This window comes from Ochotona princeps, chromosome 5, assembly GCF_030435755.1.
Source record: "Ochotona princeps isolate mOchPri1 chromosome 5, mOchPri1.hap1, whole genome shotgun sequence".
Taxonomy (NCBI): domain Eukaryota; kingdom Metazoa; phylum Chordata; class Mammalia; order Lagomorpha; family Ochotonidae; genus Ochotona; species Ochotona princeps.
In genome coordinates this window covers 76,865,294-76,877,923 of record NC_080836.1, presented here as the reverse complement: position 1 = coordinate 76,877,923, position 12,630 = coordinate 76,865,294, and the positions used below count along the sequence as shown (strand labels likewise).

At 43.8% G+C, this 12,630-nt stretch overlaps 1 protein-coding gene across 5 annotated transcripts in view; it reads right to left on the bottom strand.

Annotated features, from left to right (window-relative positions):
- CDK15 (cyclin dependent kinase 15) overlaps positions 1 to 12,630 on the bottom strand; it is a 113,187-nt gene that overhangs the window by 27,846 nt on the left and 72,711 nt on the right. For all 5 annotated transcript variants that reach the window (XM_058664860.1, XM_058664862.1, XM_058664863.1 and 2 more), the window contains one exon: positions 9,316 to 9,379. In XM_058664860.1, the coding sequence (XP_058520843.1) occupies positions 9,316 to 9,379 (64 nt within the window). The remainder of the gene's footprint in view (positions 1 to 9,315; positions 9,380 to 12,630) is intronic.

Genomic DNA, 12,630 nt, shown 5'->3' with positions numbered 1-12,630 from the left:
TTCCCCAGCATTATTATTGATGATTATATCCTGGTCTTTCTTAGTCCCTTTGGCTGTTTCTTTGCAGTTTCCTAAGATTTCTTTCTTCTGCTTGGCTTATCAATATTCATTCCCCAGGGTTCCATCCAGGCTTTCTCTCCTTTCTCTAAGCACTCTCCCCTCGGCATCTGAATTTACACTTGTGGCTTCAAATACCTCTTTAAGCAGACACCTGATTGCGTATTTGTACACTGACCTCTTACAGTGGTTTCTGAGGTATCTCCATGTGGTGGTCCTAAAAATATCAAATTCTCTGTTGAAATCTTACAGAGTACTCACTACCTGCCCTGTGAATCAGTTCCTTCTCCTTTTCTTTCCTATCACAATAAATGGTGCTGTCAAGTTCTCACCCATCAGAGATGATTCCTCTTCACACCTCAGATAAAACCAGTCACAACTGCCCACTGAGGGTCTCCTATGCGCTTTTCAGATTCGTCCCCTTCTCTCCCCACTTATTGTCACTGTGCTAGGGGAGGCTTTCTGTCTTTTAAAGTATTACCACATGGCTTCTGATCTCAACTATCATCAACTCAATTCCACACAGAATCTTCCAGCAACTTTTTCTAAGGTTAAACTGTCATATTATACCCTGTAACAAGTCACACTGTGCCTCCTCTATGCTTATATGTGGAAGTCCAAATCATTAGGATGATTACCAAAAGCTTTCCAATCTGGTTCCTGTCTACCTCTCTAGGGTCATCTCCAGAAATGGCCTAGTACAAAGCCAACATGGCAGTTGACCTGAGCAATTCATCTGCTTTGTATATTATCAAATATATGGCCATGTGGTGTTCAATAATGCTTTAGTCAATGACACATTAAATATATAACAGCAGCCCAACAAAATGGAAATGGAGCTGTGGACTAATGACATGATAGTGGTCTAAACATCACAGCACATTACGTTGTTCTTGCTTGTGATGGTCCTGGTATTTAAAAAATAAACACAAAAAACCTCATCGTGTTGTCAGTCATACAAAAAACAGCACACACAATACCTAATACTTGATAATGAAACTAAATGACTGTGTAACTGGTTTGTGTATTTACTCTGTATCACTGATTTTTAGAATGTATGCCTTCTATTTTAAAGACAAAGTTATCCATAAGAGAATGTGCCGTGGCAAGCCAGCAGCAGCCTCGTCCCTCATGTCTCCCATGTCTCTTCATGTTATCAAGAAGCCACGCAGAGCAAGTGGCCTACATCATCAGGATAAATTCAATCTATGATATCCACATAACAGTGAGAGTCACCTAATGATGCCTTTCTTAGAGTGTGCCCCAGGGGCTGGATGGCATTTAACGAGGTCCTTGCTTTCCTGCTCTTCTGGATCTACTCTTTTGTCTGGGAAGTCCTTCTTCTGCTTATTTGGAGAAATCCATTTTATTCCAGTCATCTTCCTCTAACAGTGTGGAATCCCAGCTCACATCTGCTCTTCTCAAAACCATCCCCACATTCCTCAAATTAAGGGGCCTCCCCTCTGAGCCCTGACCCTCTGTTCCTAAGAGTCTCTGGGGATGTCTTTCTTACAGCCAGGAATCCATGCTGTGTTTTGTTTTACTATCCTAGTCTTTAGCACCTACCAGTCACTAAATATAGCTGAGAGAATAACAGGTTGATGGGTGGGTGATAAATAAAAATGAAGGAAGTTCATTGAATCTTACTCTTACAATGTAAAAGCAGGGGCAGGCACTTGGCACAACACAAGTACTTAGGTACCTGGCATTCTACATCAGCGTGTCTGACTTGAATTCCAGCTCCAATTCCAGTTTCCTGCCAATGTGTAACCTCAAATACTTGGGTTCCTACCACCCATTTGGGAGAACTAGATTAAGTTTTGGGTTCTTAGTTTTGGTCCGACTCAGGGCTGACTGCTGTGGGCATTTGGGGAGCAATATGGCACATGGGCGATCTCTGTCTCTGTCTCACTGCTTTCTCACTGAAATGTGGAAGAAATATCAAAGTTACTCCAGATATCCCACTCACGCGCCCTGCTCAACCTCTTCCAGAGGAAGATCATGCAAGGCATTGGCTGTGAAGACAGGGCAGGAGCCCCTGACTTAGGCCTGTGGCATGACCCTCAATACCACTGGGCTTCTTCTCAAACTTGGGAAGAGGATAGCAAGTTTTTACTTTATTATTGTTTAGCATTTTATTTTTCAAATGGATACATAAAACATTACATAAGTTAGCAGGGTCTTACTTTGGAAAAAAAAAAATGTTTTCTCCCTGCTTTCACTCACTTGCAATTTTCCCCAATCTTCATGAAGCTCATCGGCTCCTCCTCATTTAAAAAAAAAAATTATAATTGTCACCAAATAAATTAAAGATGGGGAAACTAAAAATTAATGTTGAAACTGGAAGAAACAATCAATAAAGATGAGAGTGGGCTGTGTATCTTAGTTAATTTCACTGACTGATGGGGGTAGGGAGAGAAGGTTTAATAAACATGTTAATAGTCAACTCCCCAGGAACTTTCAGCAGCACTCCAGAAGCAAGACGGTAATGAGCCCAATCCAGCTGCTTAGACCCAGTAGCTTCCTTAGCTGTGGGAAGTGAGGGCTGCTGGAGTCCCAGGAGGGCACTGCACTCACACAGCCTTCCAGAAGCATGTCACCAAGCTCACAGATAGCAAAGCACAGTCATTGAGGCCCAAGCTGGGAAAACGTGTGCTTTTAGCAGGGCTCCAGTCTAGGGCTTGGTTTTAACAACCAGGTCATTATGGTTGTCCTTTGATTGTCTAGGCAGTGTGGAATACCGCCACAAACTTCACCTTGGAGTCTAACAGGCCTATGTTTTTTCTGGGTGGCCACTTCCTGGCTGGGTGACCAGAGATATGACACAGACTGCTCAAAGTCTTCAGCTCTCTCACCAGTGAGTTGGGGTGATGACATTGTCACTTTCTGATAAGGTTTTGAGACTCAAAGTAACAATGTATGTAAGGTGACTAACGCATAGTTGATCAATACATACTATTATCACCCAGTGATAGTGAATAACTTACATGTTCTTCCTTGGTAAAGTTGTCTGAACCAGAATTATTAGTCTTAGAGGGTACATCTGGAACCAGAACCCAAGTGTCTAATTCCTAGTTATTGGTTCATTGGGCAAACATCTACTGAGTACCCATTAATGTGCCAGTCAGGGGAGCATGCGCAGAATGCTAGGGGCATTAGAAGTGATCAGGTTTGCTCTGTGGAAAACTCCAGCCTTCCTCCTACCTTCCTATGTTTGGTGAAATAAACAATGGTAACATGCTGAGCCTTTGGAGCCCTTACTGGATACCCACTATGTGACACACGGAGAGCGCAAGTGGGCAGCCGTCTGGCAGTGGTGCAGGTGTTGGGAGCATGGCCCTTTACCAGACAAGGGGCAGCTCTAACAAGCATTCCATTGTCGTGGGTCAGTGTCAGGAAGCTGGGGTTGGTTCCTGTGATATGGGAGGTCAGTCCCGTGCAAGCCACAATGAAAGTCAAATGCTGGCAGCAGGAGGTGAGCCTGATGACCAGAGGGTGGCCATGATTGCCAAAGGCACAAAATCCAAAGAAAGCAAAAGAGCCTCAGTTCACCCTATGTGCATCGCCTGAGCAACAGAATGTTCAGAGTGGATACAAAACAGAGCAGGGAGCCACCTGAGTGCGGACTCTGCAGTGGCAAATGTTCTGCAAGGTAAGACACAGGGATGTGGCCTGAATGGAAGGGGAGTGTTGGGGTTTGCCAGCTGGAACTGCCTTGGCCTGAGCCTGTTAGAAAAGCATTAATGGCCTCATCTGGGGGTTGGCACAGCACCTACCAGCAAGGCACGAAATAGCAGATCAACCCTGGTGTATGTTCTGGGCTAGGCCCATAGGGAAATGTTTCTGAAATGACAGCATCTTCCTTGTCCTGAAGACTGGGGAGCTGTGAACTGAGTAACTGCCCCAAACCTTCCCCTCCTCCACAACCACCCCCTGAACCTTTGCCTGGACCTCAAAGCAATGCTTGCACCTGCCATTACATATAGAAGTTACCTGTGCAGTCAAAGGCAAGATTTTCAGTCTCTTTTCCCTAACTTCACCCCCTGGAACTGTCACCCTCAGCCAAGCTAAGAGTCTTTACTCAGATATCAGACAGGTTTCATAGCAAACACATGGAGACATGATTCTGGATCCTGCCACTCCAAAACATCATAGCCCCTTCAGGAAGATGGTCATGTTAGATTTTAATCATCACCTGTCCCGTAGCAGATTAGACAGGAAACTTTTCCCACTGATTTTAAAGTCAAAACAAGACCTTTCCTGGGTGAGGATACATGGCTGTGAGTAGAATGCTAATGCCCTGATTCCATCCCTGTTATTTCTTGCTTCCACCTGGTGGCAGGAAGCTGGGAAAGCAGGCATGCTGAAAAAGCCTGCAGGGCCAGGATCTGCGGGCCAGCCACTTGGAGTACTACTGCTGGTGAGATCCCCACAGGGCTTTTCCATAGCTTTACTGCCTTCTGATTTCCACTGAGTTCTTCCCGCGCAAAAACTTGCGGTGTGCAGCATTTTTCCCTGGGACTGAAAGAATGAGGATTATCCCAGATGCCTCCCTGCAGCTGAGCTCATGTCACCAATCAGGCATGATTTTCAGCAGATATTTCTTTAAAAGTTGGAAGGCCTCAGTGGATCCTGCACCCTCCTCTATGGGAACAAGCATCAAAGAGCAGGAATAAAATGCTTTGCACGCACATCGGGAACTAATTGCCAATTTGGCAAATGCATTGACTAATGTCATGCCCTGTTATTTCTAAATCCTCTCCTGTCCTTGACCCCCAGTATCTAGATGTAAACTTGGAACCATTAGTGGGGAAGGATAAAGTCTTCTGGTGCCTCGAATGGAATTGAGAGGGATTTAAACTCAGTGCTTTTGAGTGCGGTGAAATGAACTCAGCAGTACATTAATGCTAGGATTTGAGCACACAGCGTGAGCGCTTTCAAAAAACCGTGTTTAAGGAAGCAAACAGAGCCACGACAGGCCCTTTCAGGGGAGCCAGAGGAGTCAGATGAAACAATCAATGACACATTACAAACCACAACTGGGCTGTGATCGTGGGGGCAGAAGAAAAGTCTGTCTTTATCACAGGAGCTTGGAGTCTAATGAGCCAGGGACAGAGCGGCCTTCCGAGGGCTGAGGCCGCTCTGCGTTTTAGCCGGGAAATGTCTAAATATTTAGCTGATGCCCTTCAAAGCTCTGCACAGTTCTGTAGTGAACTGGTCTCCAAGGCCCCATCTGATCGCCACTGGGGAAAATTTGTGCAAACAGTATTCATTGGAGAAGTCAAAAAGCATGCTGATGAAAACACCCACATTGACATATTTTTTTTCCTCTTGAAATGAAGTGTTGCTAATGTCTTTCAAATGCTGAATTCAAGAGCAGCACCTTGCCAGTAAGCACTGTCTTGTCACTGACTGCAATGGGTGCTCTGCTTTGGTTCTTACCTGTTTGCACCACGGGAAAATAAAGCATGCATGTGCTATATTCCTGCCTGCCCACCTGGAGAATCCCACACCGCATGGCCTGGGATATCCACAGAGCCACGTGGTGCTTGAGCCTCAAAAGGCGGAGTGGTTACTTTGTGCATTTTCTTGGGTATGGACAGGAGAGCGAAAAAGACTGAAGGAATTTTGGAAAAGTGTCTATAGGGACCTATCATTAAAATTCACACCATGGTCTGGTCCTAGTCTTGGTATCTGTTAGCCTAAAAGGAACATCCCATGTGCTCTAAGCTTCGAGAGTCTTCTGGGCCACAAAGCCAGGACATCGCAGGATATGGGAGCAGCTGGGACTCGAACCTTTGCAGGCTTCCTGATGGTGGATTTCCCTCTGGCTTCCTGTGGTCTCTCTTGAGTATCACTAGCACTGTTTCCCTTCCCCCCACAGAGACAGCCAGGGCAGCCCCAGTTCCCCGCCAGTTTGATAAATGTGTCTTGGCTAATTGTGTGAAAGATGGCAGCCCTTTAGCAAGTGTGACCAGTTTATTGTTGAACCAATCAGGGGCGCCTTGGTTCGCGTGTGAAAAAGGGGTGTGTTGCCAGGGAGGGCGAGTGTTTTGGCGGCAGAGTCAAAGGAGGAGCGTTTTGGGGGGGGTCACAGAGCAACACCCACTTCTTTGAGGGGATGTTACTATGCTCTACTAAACCTGTAAACCTCTTACTCAAAGCACTTTCTCTCTCCTCCCTCTTTTTTCAAGATCTTTTTTTTTCCCATGGTGCGAACAGGCAAGAAGACACTGGCTACTCTGCAGATGGAGTTCACGTTCCAGGGTTTTTAATATTTCACTTTTATATTTCTGTTAGAGAATGATCCTGCTGAGAGTCTGGGAATCTGTGCTCGTCAGAACCCCCTCACTGACACTTGGATATATTGCTCTGAAAGTTATCCCAGGAGAAAAGATTAAACAAACAAAAAAAAAGCGCCTACTTTTCAAAGCCTACTTCTCAATCTGCCCACATCAAAATAAGACAACTGGCCCTTTGAAGTGGAGGACACAGAGTTCTCAGCTGGCTGGTTTAGAATGGGGAGTGGGGAAGAAGAAAAGAGAGAAAGGGAGGAAAGAAGGAGGCAGTGGAGAGGGAAGGAAGGACAGAAGGAAGCTAGGCAGGATGGAAGGAAGGGGGAGTCTCTAAAGTTATACCTCAGTCGCCTTACCCAGATTGCATCAGGCACCTGCGTCTGAATTGAGGGCTAGAAAACCTGCTTCTCAGAGCTCCCGAGGAAATAGGTAACTCATCAGAAAAACTTGTCCAGCTAGATTAGCATCAGGTGATTTTAAAAGCCCTGTATCAACAGACGTGATACTGTTCTCCTGGATAGAGTCCCAACAATGCTAGAGATGATGGAGGGGATGAGTCTCTGAATTTCTAAGCCCTGAAGGTTCCCTCAAAATTGTATCAGCTGAATTCCAAGTTTAAGGGGGTGGGGGCTCCACTACTTAGTCCAGAAAAGCAAGGTAAACAAAGCTTGCCCAGAATGGTGTTAACACAAGTGTCACCTGTGACCTTTTTTCTGACTCTCATCTCCTCTCTGGTTCCCCTTAGTTATCGAAATCTAAATGTATGGCAGCATCAGCCACAGCACAGGGATGGGAATAAGTGGTTGGAGCAGCATCCGCACAAAGAATCATGACTGACACAGGGGATGTTCTTGGAACACAGATATACTGGCCCTTTTGAACCACAGACTTGTGAATGACTTACCAATGGTGCTGACCCTGTGGCAAAAGCATGCTGGACTTCTAAGATTCACAATTATGGTTAGATTTTTTGGTGGTGGCTCAGGTTACAACTCCCTTTCATTCATGAACTCAACCTGGCCCATACCACAAGCTTCCTGAGTCCCACAGAAGCAGGGGTTACAATTGAGCACCTCAGAAACAGAAAAACTGGTTTATAAGTGTGGATGAATGAATCCCACACCCTAGTTTCTGAGGTACCAGAACTCCTCCACATCCATCCCTGTAGTCCCAGTGCCATTGCATAGCATCTAGCAGAGAGTAGGTGCTCCAAAATGTCAACTTACATGAGTTGAATCAAATCTTTACTATAAAAATAACACAGAATTTTTAATAAATGGAAATGTGCACATTACATGGAACTAAGAGTAAAATGAAAAACAGGATCTATTTATTTTATTGGAATCCAATTCTATCCAGGTTTCTACCACTATTTTTCTCACCAGAACATTCTGTATTAAGGATCACTTATTGCCTGGACCAACCTGGAACCCAAATATTTGAAACTTGGGAAACAGCATATGCTCCCAATGATAGCTTTGCTTTGACATCATCCATGTGGCTTTTTCCAGCCCAATCTGTCACCCTAACCTTCTGCCTGCATTCTTGTTAGGAAGTCCATGGAAGTAAAGATTGCCTTTTCACGCAGATGGAGAGTGGAGTAGATGGGAAGAAGTACTGGCAGGCAGGAAGCAGGCTGTCCTACAAACCAGGGTGTTTAGAGACAGGAGCTGTTGCAGGCTGGACCACAGTCTCTACCAGAACATGATCTTTGTTTTAGCTCAGAGAAAATAAAGGATGTGTAATTCAAGTCTTTTGAAATAAGGAGTATTTTTTTTCTGACTTTTAAACTCAAGCAAAATTGCTAGGAATGGTAAACCATTCGTAACTGACCCCACTGTTAAAGACCATTTAACAGTGGGTACAACCATTCGTAAAGAAGCTCGAAGAACTTTACAGTTAGTTGTTAGATCTCAGAAGAGTTTTCCTTAACTTCGACTAGTTCAAGATACAGGATCCCAATGTATAGCTGCTTTAGCAAAAATGTTAGAGGCAGGAGAAAAGAAGAAAAATCTTTCAGCTCCCTATATCTTTTATTTTCTTCTTCAATCAATTCTTTCATCTTTAAATTTCTTGCTCACTTGGAAACTTGCTAGGAAACCCCCACACCAAAGTTAGTAAAGACAACAGTTTTGGAGGGTTCTATTTGAAGTGCTGAGACAATACAATCATTTACAGACTAGTAAATATGGCTTGGGGCACATGCATCCTAATCTGGTTCTTATCAGGATCCTTCTATCTCCCCTTTTATTCTGCCAACTGAGAGTCCACTTTGAGTAGGCCTTCACTTGCTGCTCCAGCTATGGTCTTTCACCCTGTGGCTCATTTGATTGTCTTCTTCCTTCTGCCTCACTGTCGTCAGTGACCATTGGGAATCTGACTCTTGGGACAAGTTCTCAAAGACTTCCCCATGGGCAGCACTTCCAACACTTCCAAATCCGCCTCCCACAATTGGTCTCAGAGAATCCAATGTGTGGCACATCAAGTCTAGAGGAAATTGATAAATTCTTGGAAAGAAAACTCTAGAGACATCAACCCTGGCTTGTCCTAGGGAAGAGGGAGTTCTTACCCACCCTCTATTGCACTAGATTTTCTTTCATACTTTATGAGGCTCAATAATCTAGAAAATAAATCCAGTGATAATTTTGGGGCTCAAAAGTGAGATCATTTTGTGAGTTGTTCTTTGGAGCCAATGGGTATTTGGAAATGGATGTGGATTTCACAGTAAAGAGTCATTGCAGATTCTTTTTTAGCTTGTTACTTGTGTTTCACAGAACTGGGGAACCAATCTAACCTCAACTGCTATTTCAGAATGCTTCACATAAAAGGGAATGTCAGAATCTAAAAACCCAGTTGGATATTGCTTTGCTATTGGGTCCTCATTGCAAGAACCATCTGTGTGGTCAATGCCCTCTTTCCATTGCTAATTCTTGGAGCATGCAGAAGCTTGCATTAGTATTACCTGGGTTGTAGTTAGGTAGCTTGGAGACTCCGGGCCAGGTATCTTCTGTAGGGACTCCCAACACCTATCAAAAACCAGAGAAAGACAAAGACAAGTGAGGGGCAGACAAGGTAGATGGAGCAGATATGGCGACATACAGGAAAGGTTAAGGAGGGAGTGAGAAGGAAACAGGAATGTGTCCCATGACATCAGCCCATGTAAATGAGGAGAAAGCTTTACCATGTCCAACATTTGTAGTTGGTTGGCAAACCTCCAGTGTATGCCTGGAGTCCTCTACCTGTGTCTCCACTAATGTACTTGTAATCCTGAGAAAGACTGAACATCTCTGCCTGAAGTAATTTCCCTAAATCTTGTGCAGTCACCATGCATTAGGATATCATGTTGGGAATTAGGGATCTGAGGAAGCAGGAGTGACTGTCCCTTCGCCTGACATAAGACGACCAGATCTGTATTGACAGAAGACACTTGACAGCTTAAATTATGCCTCAGCATGGGCACTCAGCTGTTCCCTGATGTGCTCACATTAAAAGGGATTCAGATTACTGACCTTTAGGCAGTGGAATGTCAGCTAAAAATGACCCCAAAGCTAACTTGAGTCCTTCCCACCAAATTCACCTCTTCTGCTTGTTCTCCCTGTGGGTAGCAACTTGGAATATGGTATTGGTTTTTCACTAGTGTATTATCATGTTCACATCACTTGAAAAAGAGTTGGCCTACATTCTGGTTTACCAAACTGAAGCTCTACTTTTTAATTAAGATGTTGTGTGAACCATCGCTTAGAATAGAAAGCCAGGCAGCTCAGATTCTAGACGGAGTTGCCACTATGCATTTCCCTGTAGGCATCATCTTACCATTCTTTAAGACAATCATAAGAGCTCATGGACACTGCTATATTTTGGTGGAAGACCAGTAAAGCACCAGTAGTTTTCATTACACCTCTATAACAAAGCTCTTCTTTGAAACATTATCTCCATATAACTCTTAGGAGGCATGTCTCAGAAAGTGCACTGGATCCGCACGGAGAACACCGACTATGGAGGCTGGCCCAGTTTCTAAGGCAGAAAGTCAATGGCCTAACAAGGCCTGCAGATACAATCAATAAGGAACACAGGATGGGAATGTAGCAGCCTGTCTCTGACTGAGAAGCACAATAATTTTCGGTTCCTGTTGAGCTTATCCTCAAATGAAAGACATTCAAGTATTATCTTATATAATAAAAACCATGACACCCAGTAAAACCTTGCTTCTTTGATCCCCTCTCTAAACAAACTGAAAAGACAGTGTGTGGATTAGATGCTTTCCTATCACCCACTCTGAGCCTCAGGGAGCCCTAAAGATCCTGGAATCCAGTTGGAAAATCAACTGGATGGATTATTTTGTTGGGGGAGGGCTGGGGAAAGGAAAGTTATTTCTGTTTTTGAATGGGAACAGCTGATGTGTTTGTACAGACGCACATGTCAACAAGGAGGTGTGACTCATATGTACCTGTAAAAAAGAAAAGAGGAAACAACACAGGAAAGCAATAACCACATCTTTGTTTTCTCTAAGGTGAAGGCTCTAGGAATTACTGGCTACTTTGTAATGTGTTTTATTAATGTTGACACAATGGGTTCCAGAATTATTTACTTACAATATCATATGCTGAAAGCATAAGAGAATTTTAAAAGTTTAAATGAAATTCAAAATACCTTATTTGGAAATTCGAGTTGCAGTTTCGATTTGCAAGTTACTGAATTATTCTTCACTTGAGAAAATGACTAAATCTCCTGCTCACTGTCTGGGAAACTGGAAACCAAAAATCGTTGATTTATTCCCCTCCCTGAAGGCTTTTTAAAGGCAGCCAGTGAGTACTGTGTTTGCAACCACAGCAGGTTAGAGGGGCTGTTTATCTGCCTTTATTGGAATGGAAACTAAAGGCATTTTGATTAATGGATTTAAAGTTTGCATAGTTTATCCTGATTTTGGAACTGAATCCAGGAATAATTACAAAAAAAACCCAATTTGTTATTGAAAGAATTCAATTTAACATGTATTTATTTGCTTTGATGTTACGTGGAAGACATAGAAACAGACAGAGGTGTTCCATTGGCTGGCTCACTTCCCTAAATGCACACACCACTTAGGGCTCTCCTAGGAATTCCATACTGGTCTCCCACAGGGACAGAAGCGACCCAAGTAGAGGAGGTCTGAAAATGGTAACAGCTGTGAGTAAGATGTTGGCACGCGCGCGCACACACACACACACACACAGGCGTTTGAGAGAAGGTGAAGAAAAAAAATTCATGGCTCCTCATTACAAGTAGATTCCTGAACGTGGGATCTCAGGATAAATGTTGAGGACACTGCACAGAGGCTGGGAGATTCGGAATAGATCTAATGCTTTCTAAAAAGCAACTCCTCCATAAAAACCCCTTGAGTCTGCAATAACTTTCCATTTTCATCTGTGATGACTGCATTTAGTAAAACACAAGCTTGGAAGCTATTTGAGAGTTACCCGTTTGCTCTTCTAACTTGATTCACAGGCAACAAAAGCAAAAATGGACCAATGGGATCAATAAAAATCTGTACAAGAGAAATAACAGAACAAAAAGACAAGCTCTAGGCCAGGAGAGAATATTTACCAACCATACATCCAGAAATACAGGGAACTCAATGCAACAGCAAGAAAACAATTAACCCCATTTTTAAAAGAGCAATGTACCATGATGGACCCATAAACTCAGAAAATGCTCCTCACTAATCATCATGCAGAATAGGACCACCATGAAATCATGTCGCTGGCTGCTGCTGCTGCTGCTGGGCTTCAACAGAGATGAGGATGACAGGAATCCCATTGTGTTACTGATGCAAATGTAAATGAATGCAGTCTCAGGGTGGGTGTGTGGTGCCATGGCACAGACACTCTTCGGGATGGCTGCATTCCATGTCAGATAGGCTGGCTCCTGAGCATTTAATCCACTTCTTCCTAATGCTCACCCTGAAAAGCGTATTTGGGTCCCTGCCATCCAGGAGGGAGAACCTGATGAAGTTTGGAGCTCCTGGCTTCAACCTGGCCCAGCCTGGCTGTTGTGGGAACTGGAGGAGTGAATCAGAAGATAGAAGACTTCTCTCTCTCTCTCCTCCCTCTCTTTCTCTCTTCATTTCAAATAAAAAAAAATACATTAGTATGATTTTGCACTTTCCACATACCAGGTATGGGGTGCTAGGAAATAAATTTAGTATGTTGAAGAGATATCTACACTCCCATGTTTGCAGCAGCATTATTCACAATCACCAAGCAATGAAATTGACCTAAATGTCCATCAAAGATCTTGA